The sequence below is a fragment of the Osmerus eperlanus genome, chromosome 8, assembly GCF_963692335.1.
Source record: "Osmerus eperlanus chromosome 8, fOsmEpe2.1, whole genome shotgun sequence".
Classification (NCBI taxonomy): domain Eukaryota; kingdom Metazoa; phylum Chordata; class Actinopteri; order Osmeriformes; family Osmeridae; genus Osmerus; species Osmerus eperlanus.
The window spans coordinates 9,003,483-9,025,794 of NC_085025.1; the positions used below are offsets into that span (position 1 = coordinate 9,003,483).

A 22,312-nucleotide genomic window follows, 5' to 3' on the forward strand; every position below is an offset into this window, starting at 1 on the left:
AGTCTCTCTTACTAAGGGAGACAGAGACTTCCAGAGAAGAGAGGATTCACCTTTATAATGGACATTTTCTCACTTCTTATCTAGCCTGTTAAATGTTCTGTATATATGTCTGTCAAACTGGTGTGCTGAATCTTGGTAAAATGGAATTCTGGGAATTGCGGTCCTGTAATCTGAGAGCAAACAGAAGACTGCTGCTGTAATTACAGTTCTAATCCACCATTCCACCAGACAGACCCTCTATGCTTCTCCAGTGTGTTGTTCTTTGAGCCTGGTGTGTGTGTGTGTATCTTTGTGTGTATGGGCCCAGGTGTCTGTTTTTGTCTGTAGTCTGTGTGTGTGTGTGTGTGTGTCTGTGTGTGTGTGTGTCTGTGTGTGTGCACTGAGCCTTCAGAACTACAACAATATTTACCTTCCTGGGAAGACACAGCCGTGAATTAGCATGATATAATTGAACAAGATCTTTCTGCCTCTGGTGTGAGGAGGACGGAGGGGAGGACGGGAGGGATGGAGAGGAGGGGAAAGCAGGAGAAGATAGGAGAGGGGGGAGGCGAGGAGAGGAAAGTAGAGGAGGGGAGGGGGAAAGGAGAAAAGAGGAGGGCAGGAGAGGAGGAAGGGGAATCCAATGTTCCTCCATGCCTCCTACTGTCAGATAGCTGATGGAAGAGTCTGCTCACAGTGTGTGTGTATGTTCAGTTTGCTGAATGTGTGTGTTCAGTCTCTTGAGAGTATGTGTGTGTGTGTGTGTGTGTTTGTATTGTTGAGAAAGTTTTGTCGATGCGCAAGTGGGCATGTCTGTTTTTGTGGATTGTTGATTGTTGGAGGTTGAACAGAGAGGGGGATATAGAGAAATATGAGCAATAAATAGAATAGAAAATAAATAAGTAGAGGGATGGTAGAGGGAGCACTATGGAGGGAGTGAAAGAAAGAGATGGAGGGAGTGAGGGAGTGAGTGAGTGAGTGAGTGAGTGAGAGAGAGAGAGAGAGAGAGAGAGAGAGAGAGAGAGAGAGAGAGAGAGAGAGAGAGAGAGAGAGAGAGAGAGAGAGAGAGAGAGAGAGAGAGAGAGAGAGAGAGAGAGAGAGAGAGAGAGAGAGAGAGAGAGAGAGAGAGAGAGAGAGAGAGAGAGAGAGAGAGAGAGAGAGAGAGAGAGAGAGATGTCTGTGTAGTGTTGTTGCTCAGACAGTGTTAGAGCAGTCTTTGTTCTCTGTGACAGATGTGTTGTCCCCAGAGATGGGGACACCAGGGAGTGAGAGGCCACATTGTTGGGACAAGTCCCACTTGGACACACTCCATCCCTCCTTCTCCTCATACCTCTATCTCTCTCGCCTTCCCTCGTTCCCCTCATACCTCTGTCTCTCTCTCTTTCCCTCCTTCTCCTCATACCTCTCTATCTCTCTCTCCCTCCTTCCCCTCATACCCCTGTCTCTCCCTCCTTCCACTCATACCTCTATCTCTCTCTCCCTCCCTCCTTCCTCTCATACCTCTATCTCTCTCTCCCTCCCCCTTCTCCTCATACCTCTATCTCTCCCTCCCTCCTTCCCCTCATATCTCTCTCTCCCTCCCTCCTTCCCTACTCCACTCCACACCATTCAGGTATCTTTAGATTACAAGTTAACAAACTGCCTAGAGCTTTGCTCCATGGTGATCTGTGTGTGTGCGTGCGTGTCTGTCCCTGTGTGTGTGTGTGTTTGTGGGTGTGTCTCCAGAAACTATATCTCCTTTAAATTTAAACCCGAAAAAAGCTGCTGGATTTTAGCATCACAGATGATCGATGGAATTTATTAAAGGTGTGAGGGGTATGTTTGTGTGTGTGTGTGTGAGACTAATCTGTAAAGTTAATGCAGGAGATCAGGTGTATTGATCAGGACTGAAGGCACACACCTTGTTAATCATCGTCCGGGGCCGAGGAACACACTGAAGAGAGAGGGAGGGAAGGAGAGTGATAGGGAGGGATAGAGTGAGAGGGAAGGAGAAGGATGGAGAAAGGAAGAGTGAGAGGGAAGGAGAGAGGAAGAGGGAAAGAGAGAAAGAAAGAGAAAGATTGAGAGGGAGGGAGAGAGATGGAGAAGTGAAAGGATGGATGTCGGGAGGGACGGAGGAAGGGAAGGAGTGGAGGAGAGGGAGGTTATGCTATTGTCTTCTTAGCAAACAGTATTCATATTTGTGTGTTAAGGTCTGTGGTTGAACATTGTGTGTGTGTGTGTGTGTGTGTGTGTGTGTGTGTGTGCGTGTGTGTGTGTGTGTGTGTGTACGTACTGTAAGGAAGTTCTTATTGTCTGCTTGACATTTAAATATTGTCCCCAGGTCTGAGATGATCTGTATTTGGTCATTAATTTAGGCTTCTCTCCTCTCCTCTCATCCACTCTCCTCTCCTCCCTCTGACCTTGACCAGACCAGTAAACGGTTCTCCTATCAACACTCCCTTCCTCTCTCCATCCTTCCATCATTCAGATGTGTCTCCAGACCTGTCCACGTTTAATCCTCTCCTGCGGAAATGACACTCTCTGTCTGTCTGTCTGCGTGCGCGTGTGTCTGTGCATGTCTTTACGTGTCTGTGTATGCGCGTGTGTGTGAGTGACTGACAGGAAGATAATGACTTGTTAGAGGAAGAGGTGCCTGTTGGGGATGAGCGCCTGTGTCCTTGTCTCCCTGTCTGCCATCTCCCCCTCTCTGCTTTTGTTTCAGTAATTATCTGTGTGTGTGTAAATGGTCCTCCTGCTATTGAACTATCATGTCACCGGCTGACGACGCGCACAGCAGAAATTGAATTTCAGTCTGGGGGTTCAGCAGGCGTTTATTAAATGCTTGTTCTGTCAGGAAGAGGGGGAGGGAGAGGGAGTAGCTGGGGAGGGGGGGGGGGAGGAGGGGAAGGTGGAAGCGGAGAGAGAGATGGAGAGAGGTCAACAGCTTTCACCCAGCAGTCTCTGGTCTATTATAGACAACCTGTAGACACTTTAGTGCAGTGACGCACACACACACAAACACACACACACAAACCAGTTTAATGTTAACAGCCCCCCTTCTCCTCAGAGCCCATGCGGACCCCTAAGAGCCTGAAGATAGCTGAGACGCAGGCTCGCTTCATCGCCGTGGACTGGGAGTCTCTGGGCTACAACATCACTCGCTGCCACACCTTCAACGTCACCATCTGCTACCACTACCACAGCGCCCTCAACCAGAGCAGGGCCGGCTGCCTGGACATGGACCCCAAGGCCCCCCGCCACGTGGTGGCCGGCCTGCCCCCCAACACCAACGTCAGCCTGAAGATGATCCTCACCAACCCGGAGGGCCGCAAGGAGAGCGACGAGACCGTCATCCAGACGGACGAGGACGGTAGGTGGACCCGTGTCCTGGCGTTGTGTCCTTGTCCCCTATGTCGTGTTGTCTCCTTGTCCCATATGTCATGTTGTGTCCTTGTCCCCTATGTCGTGTTGTCTCCTTGTCCCATATGTCATGTTGTGTCCTGTTCCTTGTGGCATGTTGTGTCCTTGTCCCCTATGTCATGTTGTCTCCTTGTCCCATATGTCATGTTGTGTCCTGTTCCCTATGTCATGTTGTCTCCTTGTCCCATATGTCATGTTGTGTCCTGTTCCCTATGTCATGTTGTCTCCTGTTCCTTATGTCATGTTGTGTCCTGTTCCCTATGTCATGTTGTGTCCTGTTCCCTATGTCATGTTGTCTCTTTGTCTCTTCAGTGCCGGGCCCGGTCCCGAGCCGCTCCCTGAGAGCCACGCCCTTTGAAGACAAGATCTTCCTCTACTGGAAAGATCCTCTGGAGCCCAATGGGGTCCTAACCCAGTATGAGGTAGGTGGAGGGAGAGGGTAAGGGAGAAGGTAGCCAGCAGAGGTACAAATCTCCTTCCTACCCGAGTGTCTCCATGTCTAAACACCTTCTTCTTGTTCCCCATGATCCTTCTCTTTTCCATCCACCTCCTCCTCTTCGTCTTCATCCAACCAGATCAGCTACTGCGGGGTGCGTTCGTTCGACCCCTCAGTGTCTCTGCTGCGCCCCCCGCTGGTGGTGTCCCTGCCCTGCAACTCCTCCCACCACCTGTTCTCCCAGCTCCACCCAGGCACCACCTACCAGTTCCTCATCAGAGCCTCCACCTCCAAGGGTTTCGGACCGCCAGCCACACTCAACGTCACCACCAACATCTCGGGTACATCTCCCCTCCAATCCGCTTTGTTGGTCCTGCCGGCCCTTTCATGTTCTGCCTTCTGATTGGTTAGAATGTTATCTTAATCCCTAGTGTGATTTGTCCCCATCACCTATGAAGAGAAACTCGTCCGTGAAGCCCTATATTCTGAATCCATATTGTATTGTTGTATGTGTATTTATGTGCGTATTAGTTTATGAGTGTATGTTAGGGGTGTACAGTATTTGTGTGTCGGTGTGTAGCAATGCCCTTTTTATCTGTTAATATCAGCTCCAGGTTCAGTAAGGTATTCATCAGATGAACAGGTGAGAGGAGGAGGGAGAGCACCCTGAACAAGATGAAAGACTTCTGACTCAGATGAGAGAGAGAGAAAGAAAGAGAGAGAAAGAGAGGGGAGAGAGAGAGAGAGAGAGAGAGAGAGAGAGAGAGAGAGAGAGAGAGAGAGAGAGAGAGAGAGAGAGAGAGAGAGAGAGAGAGAGAGAGAGAGAGAGAGAGAGAGAGAGAGAGAGAGAGAGAGAGAGAGAGAGAGAGAGAGAGAGAGAGAGAGAGAGAGAGAGAGAGAGAGAGAGAGAGAGAGAGAGAGAGAGAGAGAGAGAGGTGGACGGATGGTGAGAGAGATAAGTGTAGAGGGGGAGAGGAAAGTGAAACCGAGGGAGGAGAAGAGGTGAGCAAAAGGTTAAGGAATGGAGATCGAGCAAAGGTGAATGAGAAGTGCACAGTTATGTGTTATAATAAAGCTCTGCTGGGCCTAGCACTGCATTTGCTAAGTGCCTGACTGTAATGTCAGAGATATAATATCTCTAATGTAGATATAATTGCAGGAAATAAGCATGCCCGCTCATGATAAAGGCAGCTATTTGGAGTTAGTGTGGCGTGGGGCTGTTGGAAGCTTCAGAGTGCTTGAGCTTTGCCGTTTACCTGGAGGATGAATTCTGACTTCAGCTGGTTGGAGCTCTGACAAGCAGACAGGGAAGACTGTCACATCTACTGCAAGAAGTCAACCACACACACACACACACACACACACACTCATTGCTTCTTGACCTCTGACCTCTCATCTCTTGCCAGCTCCTACCTTGGAGGAGTATGACGGGATGGAGGCGTTCCTGAACGAGACAGCTACCACCATCACCGTGCTGCTGAAGCCTGCACAGGCCAAGGGAGCGCCAATCAGGTGAGCCAGCCAATCACAGGTCTGGGCTTTCGTGGAAGTTTAGTTCATCACTGGATAACCAATCACAGGTCTCGGTTCTGGTGTAAGGGACTATTTTTGGATTTGTTTTCACCTCACGTAGGCATGGGCATGCACGCACACACACACACACACACATACACACACACACACACACACACACACACACACACAGCAGTAAGAGTATGATTATGATGTAATAATGCCATAGTGTTATTGTTGCCTTATTGTGACAAACTATTCAGGCCAAATATTGTGTATGTGGTCTCGTCTGTGCAGATGTTATGGCTTATTGTCATTCTCACGGCTGACAGAACCATAATCTCATAACCAGGCACCCCATGAAGAGATGTGGAGAGATATCAACTGGATTGTGGATTATATCTAGTTTTAACAGATTAAAAGATTTGTGAGAATTATGAAAACAAAGGCAGGGGTTTGAGCAAAGACAATAATACTGATAGGGTCACAGTGTAGGGGCTGGTTCAGGGGCTGGTTCAGGTCAGGGATCAGATTTGACAGAGCATGGGTAAACTTTTAAAGCTACCTTCAGACAAAAAGACCATCCTCAGGGTCCAAGAAGCATACAGTAACATGGGCTCAGCTTGCTCGTCTGTTCTCCTGCTCAGCTTCACCACAATCTAACTCAATCAGCATATTGGGTATGAGAGAGAAGGAGAATCGCATGTGTGTGCTTGTGTGTGTCTGTGCGGATTAGAGTTGTGTGTGTGTGTTTGTGTTTGGGTATGTGAGCTTCTGTTGGCGTGTGTGTATGGGTATGTGTAAGAACGTGTGTGTGTGTCTTTGTGGCAGTGTGTGTGCATGAGTGTGCATGGTTATGTGCGAGAGCGTGTGTGTGTGTAGGTAGCGTAGAGAGCTGGCTGACCGCGGGGAGCAGCAGGACATCTGTTCAGCTCGTTTGTAGCAGTTTGTCATTGACAGGCCGTGCAGCGAGACGAGAGGACTGAGCACGCTCAGTAGTGCTGGAACTCCATCTGCTCTGGCATGATGGGAATTCTACCTCCATTGTACATCTGTCTGTCTCTCTCTCTGCCTGCCTGTCTCTCTATCTGTCTCTCGGCATGTTTCTCTGTCATATACCTGTCTGTCTGTCAGGGTGGAAAAACTAGGTCTGACCATTTATTGGCTAACCCTTTATGACGTCATCCCTCCAGTGCCTATCAGATCGTGGTTGAAGAGCTGAACCCCCACAGGACTCGGCGAGAGGCCAGCGCAGACTGCTACCAGGTGCCTGTATCTTTCCACAGCGCCTCTAGTGGAGGCTCCCCGTACTATTATGCCGCAGAGCTACCCCCAGGGAACCTTCCAGAGCCCTCACCCTTCACCGTGGGGGACAACAAGACCTACCAGGGCTTCTGGAACGCCCCGCTGGCCCCCAGGAAGAACTACAACATCTACTTCCAGGCCGTCAGCAGTGTGGAGAAGGTCAGTTCCATGGCTCCATCGCAGTCCTATCCCTATGTCGCGTCTTCAGCAACTTACTATCATGACACAGACAAACCCTGCAGCTAATCCCTTTTTCAAACATGTCATGACACATCTTTCTGTTTGTCTTACAGGAGACAAAGACTCAATGTTTGAGGCTAGCTACTAAAGGTAAGAGATTTTCAACCAAGGTCTGAATTTCTTTTCTCATCACTGTAAAATATACTCTGACAAGGTGGTTATAGTCTATCCAATATCACTGACTTTATCTTAATAGTATGTGTATATATGCGCACAAGCACACACCACTTACTTGTGGTGTTTGCATTTGTAAAGGACCTTGTTCTGCTGATCAGCTTTGCCAGAGGCAGAGAGAAAGAGAGTGATAGAAAAAGAGGAGAGAGAGAGGCAGATATAGAGACAGCTACAGTGACTGTTTTGACTGGTTTAAACGGTTTATCGGACTGATTGCTGGCTCATTCTGTCACGCCCTTTGGTGATGATAGCGTGTGGTTGTTTTAATAAAGGGCTTGTTATGTGATAAGATACCTTCTCTAGGCTCTGTTGTCCGACATAGGATTACAAGTTATCAAACATATGCTGATGGATTTCAGTGGCATGAAAGGGCTGTGTCTACATAATCCACAGACGGCTGGTCCGTCTACCCTCCTAGCTACGAAGCTAGCTCTCCCAAACCAGAGAAGCTGCTCTGGCCCAAACTGTCTCCCCATGTTTGGGTGTGCTGGTCACATGGCCAGGAAGCAGGAAGCGGGGATGGACAGGTTGGCATGTTGGTTAGAGCAGACACACTACTACATCATCATAAAAAAATAATAAAGTCTGAGTTTCTAATGAGCATCTGAGAAACTGTATAAAGGTGATGTGTGTATGTCACTGACTTCAGGTTTGTTTAGAGAGCTCACCCCTCACCTCCACACCTACCCAGTTTCCCTCCATAACAGATATCAGATCACACATGAATACCCTGCAATCTAAAAACCAACTAGCCAAGCCAAATCAAGTCCATACTGAGGGCTTTAGTTGAGCGCTTGTTTATGTTTTGGGGCTGCTGTCATCGTGCGTTTCCTGTGCTCATGTCATCAGAGTGCTGTGTGCCCCCTTGTCAAAGCAACCGTGTCTCAGTTTGATAAGGCTAGTCCGGTCGTCACCAAGGGAAATAGATTTTCATTTGAAGCAGGGGATTTTATCATCCAAATGGTAGTAATCCAATTCCATTACACATCCTCCTAGTCTTCTGTCATGAATTTATCTTATAAGCAGTGACAGAAACATAAGTATTCTGGAGGCGAGACAGGGATTATGTCAGAGCTGTGTCCCAACACCAGACAGCAGGATTGATTAATAACCTTTAAACTGGTGTCACCATCCATCCTGCAAGAGCAGGCCTGGTCTGTTGCTTGTTTGATCTACTCTGGTCTCTCCTGGACTACCCTGGTCTCTCCTGGACTACCCTGGTCTCTCTTAGTCTCCCCTGCCCTCACGTGCTAGCTCTAAAACATTACCTGCAACTCTTGAACCTTAGCACTAGCTTTAGAACCTTGCCAATTAATTCCACTCATGCATCGTTTCTGGAACTTCAGCTAGCTAGTTTTAGAACCATGCTGCTTGTTCTCAGTAGTTCTATCTTAAACCCCTTACATTCTAACCCAACACATATGTCTAATGACCTAGTTCTTGACCTAATGGTTTGGCTGGAGCTTCCTGTCTGTCTATAGAGCTACGCCAGACAGACTGTCTGTCTGTCTGTCCTTCCGCCCACCTGCCTCTCTTTGTTCAGCTCTCTTGTCTTCCAGCAGTAGAGCACTGCTCAGTCTCTGTTCAGCAGGATTTGGGTTAATAGTTGGAGTGTGGCGTGGACCACTCAGGAACCAGCCAGGTTCGTGAGAGCTTTTAGAGCTGGCTTGAGGGAGGTTGGGGGGGGGGGGGGTGCTATTGTACAGCCTGACCTCTGCCCTGAAGGGGGATGGAGATAAGGGTGAGGGGATTACAGTGCTCTTCTGCTAGCGAGGATCCTGAATGCCATGCTATTCTTATAGAGACATATTTGACTCCAAGTTAGTCACCAATCCTGGCCAGAGTGAAGATGTGACCTAGATCACATCTTCTTCTAACCCCATCATGTCAAACAATAGCTCCTAACCCTACTGTGTATCTCATAATGTCATACAATGGCTCATAACCCTTGTGTATATCCCATAATATCAAACAACGACTCCTAGCTCTACTGTATATCCCATAATGGCAAAGCTTCTGAAGCCATCTCCCGGCTCTCACAACAATGATCTGCTTGTGACCATCGTCATGCTGGGAGGGGTCACGGCAGGCTTAACCAGGTCAGGACATGGGGGTGGACAGCAGCTGAAGAGCCGAGTGTCCTCGTGCTGTGGCGGTTCAGAGAGATATCCACACCTGGGGTACAGTTGGGTACAGCATTGAAAGAAATGGAGCCAGGCTGCCGATAGAGATGCTCAGAGAGGACAATTCAGTTGGCCCTCGTTTCGGAGAGAGAGAGGAGCAGGAGCGAGGGTCACCCTGGTCACCTACCTCTGCTTTACCAGGAAGATCGTTTGTCTGAATGATGTGAGATTAGGATTTACTCAGTAAGAGTTTTGTTTTACGACCTGGATTATTGTAGCAGACACTGAATCTCCTGGTATACTACAGCACTCTGGGGCTTTTAAGATATTAGCGACATCTATAAAGCTTTCAGTGCTGTCTCTGTAGAGCTGCGTTGACACATGAGAGCAGTGGCAGTTTAAGCAGCATCAGAAATAAATGTTGTTTTTGAAACGTCCTTCTAATTTCTTAACTGTTTTTGACGTGCTGAATCATCAAGACTCAGAGAGAGAACAGAGAGATCTTTAAAAACTGATCAAAACTGTCTCCGCTGTGGCATCTGAATTCTAAATCACCATTATTTGTTTCTATTCATCCTCATCCCCCTCTATGGTAGAAGCTCCTTTAAGGGGATTCGTGTGATGAAATGTTGTGAGTCGGGTGTGACACTCACAGTGTCCTAATTCCAAAGCACGCAGCATCACGCAACACATTCGAAAACAGAAGAAGTAGAGCTGTGTTGCAATGTTGTAGAGATATTGTACATAGTAACGTTGTATTGACGTTGTATTCGTGGTAACAGTGTATATATGTGATAGTAATGCTGTAGGGATGTGGTAGTAATGCTGTAGGGATGCGGTAGTAACGCTGTAGGGATGTGATAGTAATACTGTAGGGATGTGGTAGTAATGCTGTAGGGATGTGCTAGTAATGCTGTAGGGACGTGGTAGTAATGCTGTAGGGATGTGGTAGTAATGCTGTAGATGTGGTAGTAACGCTGTAGGGATGTGGGAGTAACGTTGTAGGGATGCTGTAGGGATGTGGTAGTAATGCTGTAGGGATGTGGTAGTAAGGCTGTAGGGATGTGGTAGTAATGCTGTAGGGATGTGGTAGTAACGCTGTAGGGATGCTGTAGGGATGTGGTAGTAATGCTGTAGATGTGGTAGTAAGGCTGTAGGGATGCTGTAGGGATGTGGTAGTAATGCTGTAGATGTGGTAGTAACGCTGTAGGGATGCTGTAGGGATGTGGTAGTAATGCTGTAGATGTGGTAGTAAGGCTGTAGGGATGCTGAAGGGATGTGGTAGTAATGCTGTAGATGTGGTAGTAACGCTGAAGGGATGCTGTAGGGATGTGGTGGTAATTCTGTAGATGTGGTAGTAACGCTGTAGGGATCTTGTGTTCAGGTGCGACCGAGGAGCCGGAGGTGGTCCCAGACCCGGCCAAGCAGACGGACCGGGTGGTGAAGATCGCTGGCATCAGCGCAGGCGTGCTCGTCTTCATCCTGCTGGTGCTCGTAGCCATCCTGCTGGTCAAGAAGAGGTGATTCTCAACTACTTCTTGCCTGTCTGGTGTACTAGGCTCACACACACACACACACACACACTGAAATGTATTAGTCAGTGGGTGTGTTGTAGGAAGCAGAGTCAAGTAGAGAGTAGTTCGTAGCAGAGGGACCTGGTGTGGCTGTCGGCTCTGAAGTCTACTCTCTCTCCTGACGCTGTCAGAACCACTCTGTCTCTTTGTCTCTCGCTCTCTTGCTCTCTCGCTCTCTCCCACTCTTGCTCTCTGTGGCTCGTTCTCTTGCTTTACATGGCTCACAGCGCCATCGTGTGGACACACTAGTATTTCATCAAACCACAGCTTTGATCTCATTTAGAAATTGAAAGACAATATGAATGTCAGCGTTTTGAGGTTATATATTATACAGTATTATGTTATATGATGGTGTTTTTAATTTGTTTATCAACGTGTGTTGTATGAGATTGTCTGAGGCTGAGGTTGGGTCAGGTTGAGGTGAAACTCCAGATGTGGGTCACTGATGGCAAAGTGTTCTAGAATGTTAATGGGCATATCACGCCTGCTTTCATGTTCAGCCAATCAGGGCTAATCAAGACTAATCAGCGACAATCAGGGTCAACTAAGGAGACGTTTTTCTTTCATCTCCCTTTTCACCCCAAGGCCCCTCCCCTCCCTCCCCATTCCCCAATCTTTGCCAAGTCACTTTTCCCCTCCTCATCTACCTTCCCCATCATACCTCTTCCTCTCTCCCTCCCCTTCTCTCCCCCTTCCTCCCTCTTCTACCCCATCCCCTTTCCTCCCTCCTATCCCACCTACCCCCCCCCCCCCCCCATCATCCTCCTCCGTGTGCTGTTTGTGATTGAGTAGAGCAGCTCTAAGCCAGAAGGAAGATAAGGGATGCAGAGCGAGAAAAGAAGGACAGGAGAAAAAGAGGTTGAGAATGAAAAAAGAGAGATGGAGAGAAAGAGATAAACAGAGAGAGGTGATAGAGAGGGAGAGAGGGAGAGAGAGAGAGAGAGAGAGAGAGAGAGAGAGAGAGAGAGAGAGAGAGAGAGAGAGAGGAGATGGACAGAGAGAAAGATGGACAGAGTGAAGAGAGAGGGTCAGTTGTGTGCAGGGTGACGTGCTCAGGGTGACAACCAGCCCTCGTCGTGGTCCTGCCAGACAGAGTAGAAATGAGTCTTTATCAGAGACACTCTCTCACTGCTCTCTCTCTCTCTCTCTCTCTCTCTCTCTCTCTCTCTCTCTCTCTCTCTCTCTCTCTCTCTCTCTCTCTCTCTCTCTCTCTCTCTCTCTCACTCTTCCACACGCTCTCTCTGTCTCTCGCTCTTTCTCTCTCTGCTCGGTCTCCATCCAGCATCCCAATTAGGAGCTTCTAATTTCACACACAGGACATAGCTGACACACATCCTCCCTCTTTCCTTTCGTTCTCTTCCCTCTCTTTCTTTTTATCTCTGTCTCTCTCTCTTTACAGCTGACATTCAGACATCCTCCTCAGTACTCTGGTCTGTCATAGTGCTCTATCACACGGTACAAATGTCAAACACGTGAACTGAGGTTTAATATACATCTACAGTATGTTATCTCACTGTCTACTTCATGTCGTAATGTATATGAGCCCTACACACAGAACCCCTGTTGGTCACACCTATAAAAGCTGTGTGGTTGTGTATTGATGAACACCAAGCTATTATCCCATGTGGTGATGGCCCTCAGTGGAAGAAATGTAGCTCATATCTATATGATTGGGTGTGTGTGCGTGTGTGCGTGCGTGCATGCATGTGTACGTGTGTGTGTGTGTGTGTGGGGGGGAGCTGCTGTGCCTGTCGGTGGACCAAGTATGCTTCCTCAACATCTCTGACAGGTCACTCTGTTTTCCTGACAGGTCATAAAGATCATACCATGGTTCGAGTTCAAAGGTCATATATCATGTGTGAAGGTCAAGGGTCATTCCATGTATGAAGGTTTTTTTTCAAGTGCTAGTTACCATGGAGATCAATCAATACCCATGCAGCCAGATTCATCCCATTAACCTTATGGCAGAACCAATCAGTGCTGACCATACCAAGAGAACAACCAATCAGTGTTCCCCATCTTGAACTGAACCTCGAAGATACTGCATCTTTAAAATGGTGGTACATGACGTCATTGTTGCAGGTAGAAAGCTGCCGGTTTTTCAGATTGGCAACTGTGTGTAGACGTAAAACGATGGAATAATTTCCATCGTAAGTTCTTAATAGCGAATCATGATTGACTAGGATGTGTCCATGTTGCCAAACAGTCCGTCCAATCAGACAAGAATATTCTAAAGCATGTCATATTAATTAACTGATCGATTTTCTAAATCCTGAAGAATCTAAGGTTGAATGACCTGCATGTCTGTACCTAGATTAATCTTCTTGACACTTTCAATGATACTGAATCCAACACAACTGCATGAGTCCCGACCTTAGAATAATGCATGACACACAGACCAGCTGCAGGAGGTCCAACACACAGATTTTTGTTGTCTTGCTACTTTATTCTGCTTTTTGTTGAATGGGACTGATTCCCAATCTGCATATTCATAATCATTTCTTTATCCTGCTTCCTGATTGGCCCAACCAGGAGGAGCTACTATTCTTACTCTTATTACCTGTAAGTAAACACAAACAATAACAAAGTAATTAAACAAACAAACACACAAGGAGTCTGTCATCGGGTAGTCTCTTAGTGTTTTAAAGATGCAGTATCCTTTTTTCAAGTGAAAACACATTTCGCTCAGGCTATTCCATCCTCATTGACCAACTTCCAACATGCCTCCAAACCCTGCAAAGTCTGGATGACCAAAGCGGTGTTATTTGAAAAAAGAATGCTGCACTTGTGTTTTGTACCCTCTGTGTGTGTGGGTGTGTGTTTGTGTGTGGGTGTGTGTTTGTGTGTGGGTGTGTGCATGTGGGTGTGTCCTACATGTCATGTGATCATTCATCCCATCCACTGGACCACTGGGTAGGGTAAACCTCTACCGCACGTGTTCAGTACGGGCTCTCTCTCTCAGGCTCTTTCCTATTGGTCGATCTGTGTCGGGTGCACATGGCTTCCTGGTGATATGGTGAAGGTCTTCTTCCTTGGTAGTAAAGTAGCCAGTGTTTCCTGTCTCCTACCCTGTTGGGTTCTGAATCTGCCAAGGCCTGCTGTTATCCTTTAACCCTTCTCCTATGCCCTCTGGTCCTCAACCCTACCTACCTCTAGCCCTCTATATCCCAGCCCTACCTACCTCTAGCCCTTTATATCCCAGCCCTACCTCTAGCCCTCTATATCCCATTCCTACCTACCTCTAGCCCTCTATATCCCAGCCCTACCTACCTCTAGCCCTCTATATCCCAGCCCTACCTCTAGCCCTCTATATCCCAGCCCTACCTACCTCTAGCCCTCTATATCCCAGCCTTACCTACCTCTAGCCCTCTATATCCCAGCCTTACCTACCTCTAGCCCTCTATATCCCAGCCCTACCTCTAGCCCTCTATATCCCATTCCTACCTACCTCTAGCCCTCTATATCCCAGCCCTACCTACCTCTAGCCCTCTATATCCCAGACCTACCTCTAGCCCTCTATATCCCAGCCCTACCTACCTCTAGCCCTCTATATCCCAGCCCTACCTACCTCTAGCCCTCTATATCCCAGTCCTACCTACCTGTAGCCCTTTATATCCCAGCCCTACCTACCTCTAGCCCTCTATATCCCAGCCCTACCTACCTCTAGACCTCTATATCCCAGCCCTACCTACCTCTAGCCCTCTATATCCCAGCCCTACCTCTAGCCCTCTATATCCCAGCCCTACCTACCTCTAGCCCTCTATATCCCAGCCCTACCTACCTCTAGCCCTCTATATCCCAGCCCTACCTACCTCTAGCCCTCTATATCCCAGCCCTACCTCTAGCCCTCTATATCCCAGCCCTACCTACCTCTAGCCCTCTATATCCCAGCCCTACCTACCTCTAGCCCTCTATATCCCAGCCCTACCTACCTCTAGCCCTCTATATCCCAGCCCTACCTACCTCTAGCCCTCTATATCCCAGCCCTACCTACCTCTAGCCCTCTATATCCCAGCCCTACCTACCTCTAGCCCTCTATATCCCAGTCCTACCTACCTGTAGCCCTTTATATCCCAGCCCTACCTACCTCTAGCCCTCTATATCCCAGCCCTACCTACCTCTAGACCTCTATATCCCAGCCCAATTGTTTTTGACACAACTGGTCTGTCCCTGCAGTATCAATCCATCTGCATTCCCCTCTCCTCTCACTCCCCCAGTCCAACACTAGACCCCAGCACTCCTCCAGTCTTTAGACCAGACGTCAGCCCAGGACCAGTCAGACAGCCTGTGAGTGAGATCTGTGTACGTGGGTCCAGCCAGGGATCTGGAGAGGTGGACAGCATGCTGTATCTCAGTGACCTCCCCCCCCAATCAGCCTGGGACAGACAGCTGCATGGCTGCCTTGCTTCATCTGGGCCTGCAGCCCTCTCCCCCCCTCCCTAAACCCAGTGCTGCTGTCGCACCTCAACCCTGACAAGCATCTGGGGGACCCCTCACACCCCCCGCACCCCACCTATCAGGGCTTGCTCTATATCTCAGAACCTTGGATGCTAGAATGCCGACCCGACGCTCTGTTGTCGTGGAGATGACCTGTTCCTCTCCTCCTCCGTCCGGCATCGTTTTCTCTCCTCTCTCCTTCCCCTGTTTGTTTGTGACTCCCTCTCTGTGACGACTCCCTGTGTGATGCCTAACCAATTCCTGTACGGACCCCTTCCAGAAAACTGGCAAAGAAGCGTAAGGACGCCATTGGCACGACCAGGCAGGAGATGACTCACATGGTGAACGCCATGGACCGCAGCTACGCTGACCAGACCACGCTGCACACTGAAGACCCCATGTCCGTCACCTTCATGGACTCTCACAACTTCACGAACAGATGTGAGTATGGACTCTTTGTGTCTTTCTTACTATGTTTCTTTCTTTCGACCATTTGTCGACACTACTGTATATTTCCCGAGGCATAGATATTCAACTAGTGCAACAGCAGCGATCTGAAGGTGCTTCTAGAAAGTTCAAGAAGGATCCTTAACATGTTTCTCTCTCCAGTGCCTAACGACCCCCTGGTTCCCACGGCTGTGCTAGGTGAGGCTGGGGCTACTGTTGCCCTCATGTGTCCCCATCTTCCCCGCCTGCCCCCCTCCTCCCACTCACAGACCTCTGTGCTTCCTGTGTGATAGTCATGGGGACGCCTCCATGCACCAAATATACATCATAGTACAAAACAATAGATTTGAGGCCACAGTCGAGGCCACAGTCGAGGCCACAGTCGAGGCCACAGTCGAGGCCACAGTCGAGTAGAGTAAACTCCATGAACAGTGCCCCCACCCCCCTGCTGGGGTCTTCATGTCCAGGCGAGAGCTGCAGTCTGACGGGGGAATTAAAACGTGTCCCGAGGCTGTAGGCTGGGCTGTGAAAACAGCTTATTTTAGCTCGCTGCTCTCTCCACTCTCCTAATCGCAAGTGAAGGGGGAAGCCACGCTCTGTCTCAGCCAATCATGTCACAGCAGCGCTAACCAGTAGGAGTTTGCAGATGAGGACGACATGTTAGCGTGTAGATTAACAAGACTTTCATTTTGTTGAATGAACAAAACTGTCAGTTTTAGTATCAGTCTTGGGGATTTGTGTATTAGTCATGAGAGAGCATCACAGTGCAATGCCCCAGCATGTCCACCGGGGGGCAGGGTTACTCTAGTTTGTGTGCATTCAGGAAAGAACAACCTACTTCCCCACATACCTCACACTGTGTGTTAGCTACCATAGAAGAGTGTCTTCAGTGTGTGCGTGTCTTCCCTGTTTAGCCAAAGCCACTGTGAAGTGCTCCCTCGATTATTGTTGTAAAGCACCATGTTTCATCCCTCATGTCCCGAGTCATGTTCCATGTGTCGAGTCATGTCCCACGCCCTGAGTTCTGTTCTCAGTCATGTTCCAACACCTTCCGTGTGTAGGCTCTGTGTGAACCAGAGGATAGACTCTGGTCGATACTCACTCTGAACCTGTCTGTCCTTTTTCTCTTCCTGCTACCTTTGATGTAAAGTGCCCATCACTGGTAAGTGTGGTTGTATGAGTGTGTGCGTGTATAGACAGGTGTGTTGAAGCCACATCGGCACAAAACAGCTGTCATGGATCTGCTGACAAAGCTGTGTGCGTTTGTGTGCGCATACTTGTGTGTGTGTGTGTGTGTACCTCGACGAGCATAAAAAAAAAAAGTATATGAGAAAGAGAGAGACTCCTCTGACTGTTCCACCCCTCCCATTGTCGTTCCCTGTCTCAGATGAGAACCACACGGCGTCCGTGTCGGCAGAGTCCAGTCGCCTGCTGGACGTGCCCCGGTACCACTGTGAGGGGACCGAGTCCCCCTACCAAACAGGCCAGCTCCACCCGGCCATCCGAGTGGCCGACCTGCTGCAGCACATCAACCTGATGAAGACCTCCGACAGCTACGGCTTCAAGGAGGAGTACGAGGTGGGGGAGCCTACGCACGTGCGCGCACACACGTGCACGTAAACACACGTGCACACGCACACGCGTGCACGCACACACACGTATGGCGCACACATGTCCACATACACTCCACGTATGTACACGTATGAGAACACAAGCATGCACACTTACAGAAAGTCACCCCAAAATAATGACCCAGACATGAGCAGGCACAAATCCACAGACAGACTGAAGTCTGTCACGGCCCTGTCTGATGACTGCTCTCTCCTCAGAGTTTTTTTGAGGGCCAGTCCGCCTCTTGGGACGTTGCTAAGAAAGAACAGAACAGAACCAAGAACCGCTATGGCAACATCATTGCATGTAAGTCACACAGAACCTCCATGGAAACATTATTGCACGTAAGTCACGCAGAACCTCCATGGCAACCAGGCTTCCATGTGGAACGTGTCAGCAACACACAAATGTGAGTGCTGTGGCTTTTGAGAGAAAACGAAAACAATCATGAACATGTATTACTTAGGTAGTGTACTTGCTACTCAATTATTTAGTTAGATTACTTCTAATACACTGTGTTTATAATACTTAATTCGGATGTTAAAGTGCGCTATAAAACAGACTTTCTCAGCTATTGACTCGTTAGTGTATTTAGCTATGTTAGCATACTATCACACCAGCTAGCATGCCCTCTAATGTGTGCGTGTGTGTGATTGTACACTAGATGATCATTCTAGAGTGATCCTGCAAGCGATGGAGGACGATCCATCGTCTGATTACATCAACGCCAACTACATAGACGTAAGTGGGGCCTCCGTCCCCTCCTCCCTTGGCCAGCGTGTGAGACACACCACTCCTTCTCTCGTATGTGTGCAGGCCTTCTACGCATGCCTTTGTCTTCTCTATACAATACAGCTTTTACCCCTCCTCCAGTCAAAGTGCTCGTTACTCACTGACATCTGTTGTGCTTTCTTTCACTCTGCCTGTGGTTGGGCTGTAGATTTGGCTGTACAGGGATGTAAGTATCACTGTAGATACCTCCGCCCCTCGCCCCCCCTCCCCCCCCCCCCCTTCCCCTCTCCTCCTCCTCCCCCTTCTCTCCTTCCCCTCTTCTCCCCCGCGCGCTGCTGCTGGCCTCTGCTTTTCTCTCACGTCTGCATGGAGATCCTGGTGGGCTGAGATGTTTCTGCCATCTTGTCTCTTCAGTTCCTTCATGCTTTGACCTCCACACGCTGCTCTCATGTCTGTGTTCCCATGGCCTGTCCTCATCCCCGGCCTCAATCTGGTCTCAGCCCAACCTCAGCCCCAGGCTCAGCCACAACCCATATTCAACTACTTCTCAGCCCCCGCCTTAAATCCAGGCCGTCCTCCAGGGTTGGTGCTAGCTCCAGCCCCGACCCCCTTCCAATCCTTTCAAGCCTGTCTACAGCCCAACCCTCCCACCCCAGCCCCCCAGATACAGGCCCCTCAACCCCCCAGTTCCAATCCCCCCAGCCCAGCCCTCCTGATCCAGACCCCCCAGCCCAGCCCTCCAGATCCATCCCCTATCTACCCCCTATAACTATACCTCCAAGTCCAGACTGTCAGTTTGACAAAACACCACAGTGCAATACTCAAACATCTCCAACAGGGGGAAGTGTTGCATAACTTTTGTATTTTACAGGAGGCTGTGTTCAACGTGTGTTAGCCCCCCCAGTCAATCTACCAGTCCCAAACCCTGCACATTCTCTAGCCCAGTGGTGACATGTTCAACACTGTCCCAGACCTAAGTCCAGCTCCAGTCCTCTCGCCCAAACAGGCCTAAGCATGCATAGCCCATAACCTAGCCCAAGCCTCAGTCAGCCCCGACCCCAGCCCTGGTCCCAGGTTCAGCCCCTGCTCTACTCCCAGCCTCACCCCTAGCCCTACTCCTAGCCTTATCCCCCCGTCTCACCCCAGCCATTACCCTAGTCCCAGCCTCTGCACCCTTCTGTCGTAACACAGCAGTATTAGTCTGGCCTCTTACATCCCGGAGGTGTGCTATTGACTCAGCTGTCATGACTTGTCACCAACCTAACAAAATGATGCAAAGCCATGTGCTGGAATGAAACTGTATGGTTCTCTGTCTGGCTGGACCCACAGTATCTATGTGTTGTGGGCTTTTGCTGAACGGCTGACACTCTATGTCCTGGGATGGTACTATATATGTCCTGGGCTGGTATTGTATATGTCCTGGGATGGTACTATATATGTCCTGGTTCTGTGGTTGTCCAGTAGTCCAGGGCAGTCGTCCGGTGTTTCCATGTCCCTCTCCAGTAGGACGTGGCTGGGGTATGATGCTGTGTGTTGCCTTCTCCCTCCCAGACGTCTCACTGTGTTCTCCCTGCTTCTTCCAGGGTTACCAACGGCCCAGTCACTACATCGCTACGCAAGGTGAGATCCTTCACCCATGTTCTAGTTAAGATGGGGAGCGTTTTGGCCTGTCCTTAATGTGAGCACTGCAGCTCAGGCCAGCTCTATCTAGCAGTGCTGTGTTGCTTTAACCTCATCACACTGCCCCTCTCTCCCGTGTCAGTCTTCTGTCTAGCATCTGTGTCTGACTGCTCTGTAACTCTGTGCACCGCCTGGTGTGTGTGATCTAGGTCCGGTCCATGAGACCGTGTATGACTTCTGGAGGATGGTCTGGCAGGAGCAGTCTGCCTGTATCGTCATGGTGACCAATCTGGTGGAGGTGGGAAGGGTAGGTTCAATTCCATGTCTGTTCCCTAACCCCATTAACACAACACTGTGTGTGTGTGTGTGTGTGTGTTTATGTGTGCACGTGTTTAGAACTAATCAAGTGTGTGTATCCCTTTCCTCTCCTGTCCAGGTGAAGTGCTATAAGTACTGGCCCGATGATGCCGAGGTGTACGGCGACTTCAAGGTCACCTTTGTGGAGGTGGAACCTCTGGCCGAGTACGTTGTGAGGACCTTCACACTGGAGCGGGTGAGTACCTGCCGGCCTGTCCGATATTCCACCTCCTGTAGGCTGAACACATCACATAAACAGCACAGCTGTCAGGCGACAAATATCCAGGGAGTTTCTTGATTGAACCTATGAATATTTTGGCCTTTGATTTACCAGAGAGGTTTTAACGAGCTTCGTGAGGTGAAGCAGTTCCACTTCACCGGCTGGCCTGACCACGGAGTTCCATATCACGCCACCGGCCTGCTGTCCTTCATCCGCAGGGTCAAGATCTCCAACCCTCCCAGCGCAGGGCCCATCGTGGTCCACTGCAGGTGGGAGACATGATACCTGCCTGCCTGCCTGTCTCTTTCTGCCTGTCTGTCTGATATTCTGGAGGGCTGGCTATGTTCATTTCAGTAAGTACTGTATATTATAGCTGTGTAACTCTCTCTTTTTCTGCTCAGCGCTGGGGCTGGACGCACAGGATGTTACATCGTGATTGACATCATGCTGGACATGGCGGAGAGAGAGGGCGTGGTGGACATCTATAACTGTGTCAAAGCCCTGCGCTCCCGACGCATCAACATGGTACAGACAGAGGTGACTACTGTAGGCCATCCCACCATCCCCACCTCTCTTCAACCAGCATACACACGCACACACACACACACACACACACACACTTTCACTTAACACACACTCTGTTCACCAAATACACACTTGTATTCCAATACCACACGCACGTACACACACTTCACCAACTAACATGAGAGCCATCTACCATCAGCTTCAGTATGTGTGTGTGTGTGTGTGCGTGTGCGTGTGTGCATGTAGCAATTTAGGCTGTGCATGCAACTACATACATAACCAAGCCCTCCTTGGTCCTGTTGTAAACCTTGTGTGTTTCATATGTGTTCTGGCCTCAGGAGCAGTACATCTTCATCCATGACGCCATCCTGGAGGCGTGTCTCTGTGGGGAGACGGCCATCCCGGCCTGCGAGTTCAAAGCTGCATACTATGACATGATCCGCATAGACACCCAGAGTAACTCCTCCCACCTCAAAGACGAGTTCCAGGTACGCCCCACCCCGTCACCGTGGAGACACACTGTCCAATGTCCTCCTCTCTTGACTGGACAGGCCACTATGCTGTGAACACATGGTTTTGAGGTAGTGTGGGGCAGTTTGGGTATTTTGGGGAAGTTAAGGAACTTTGAGTTCATGGTTATGGTTACCTTTGGGTTAGCTGTACTAGTGTGGTTTTGTTACAAGAAACAGTGGTTGTATGGGGTTGTCAGGCGTCGTTTTGAATTACATGTGGTATTGTGAGGTTGTCAGAGGTTATTTTGGGTTACCCGGGGTATTTTAGGGTTAGAAGGGATAGTGCATGGTAAAACTGGGAGTTGGGATGACCACGGGTAGTTTTGGAGTCACAACGGGGTAGTTTAAGATTCCCAGGGTTAGTCTCTGGGGCTAGACAAGGCCTGGCTCCTACCTGACTTTCCTCTCCTTGCTGTCCTCCAGACCCTGAACTCCGTAACACCTCAGCCGCAGCCGGAGGACTGCAGCATCGCACTGCTCCCCAGGAACCACGACAAGAACCGCTTTATGGACACCCTGCCCCCTGACCGCTGCCTGCCCTTCCTCATCACCATCGACGGAGAGAGCTCCAACTACATCAACGCTGCCCTCATGGACGTAGGTGTCCACACACGCGCACACATAGGCACACGACTCCATACGCACACACATAAACACACACACACTTGCATGCGTTCCAATTCTCTACCTGCACATACATGCTCTCAGACACTCGTGCAGATTCTCACATTGTGTATTTCACATGACTACATACACACACACACACACACACACACACACACACTCAGCTGTACGCAAGCAATGGATGCTGTCTGTCTGTATGGTAGAAAGAGAAAGCTAGAGACAAATCCAGGTGTATATCTCTGTTTCTGATCTTCGTCCGGACACTGTTGTGTCACAGTGTGATCTATACACCGTCAGCCCTGTTTGGACATTCTTCTCTGGCTGTGTAACTAGTGATGTCATCAAAGCTTGTAAAGTAGTTCAGATTTGAATCTCACTGGAGGTCATCCTTTTTTCATAATTACTATTTGGTGATAGTGTCAGTTCTCTTTCATATGGCTCTGGTAAACCTATTTGAATGGATCTCAATTTGGGTATCACTG

At 49.3% G+C, this 22,312-nt stretch overlaps 1 protein-coding gene across 1 annotated transcript in view; it reads left to right on the plus strand.

The window, feature by feature from the left end:
- Window positions 1-22,312, plus strand: part of ptprk (protein tyrosine phosphatase receptor type K) — a 38,519-nt gene that overhangs the window by 12,402 nt on the left and 3,805 nt on the right. Inside the window, exons 6-26 of the mRNA XM_062468090.1 lie at window positions 3,029-3,331; window positions 3,694-3,803; window positions 3,957-4,158; window positions 5,224-5,329; window positions 6,523-6,793; window positions 6,928-6,964; window positions 10,556-10,691; window positions 13,278-13,307; window positions 15,463-15,623; window positions 15,792-15,827; window positions 17,017-17,207; window positions 17,459-17,546; window positions 17,905-18,044; window positions 18,181-18,198; window positions 19,556-19,592; window positions 19,802-19,899; window positions 20,029-20,145; window positions 20,284-20,438; window positions 20,571-20,706; window positions 21,033-21,182; window positions 21,630-21,803. Coding sequence (XP_062324074.1) covers window positions 3,029-3,331; window positions 3,694-3,803; window positions 3,957-4,158; window positions 5,224-5,329; window positions 6,523-6,793; window positions 6,928-6,964; window positions 10,556-10,691; window positions 13,278-13,307; window positions 15,463-15,623; window positions 15,792-15,827; window positions 17,017-17,207; window positions 17,459-17,546; window positions 17,905-18,044; window positions 18,181-18,198; window positions 19,556-19,592; window positions 19,802-19,899; window positions 20,029-20,145; window positions 20,284-20,438; window positions 20,571-20,706; window positions 21,033-21,182; window positions 21,630-21,803 — 2,696 coding nt within the window. The remainder of the gene's footprint in view (window positions 1-3,028; window positions 3,332-3,693; window positions 3,804-3,956; window positions 4,159-5,223; window positions 5,330-6,522; window positions 6,794-6,927; window positions 6,965-10,555; window positions 10,692-13,277; window positions 13,308-15,462; window positions 15,624-15,791; window positions 15,828-17,016; window positions 17,208-17,458; window positions 17,547-17,904; window positions 18,045-18,180; window positions 18,199-19,555; window positions 19,593-19,801; window positions 19,900-20,028; window positions 20,146-20,283; window positions 20,439-20,570; window positions 20,707-21,032; window positions 21,183-21,629; window positions 21,804-22,312) is intronic.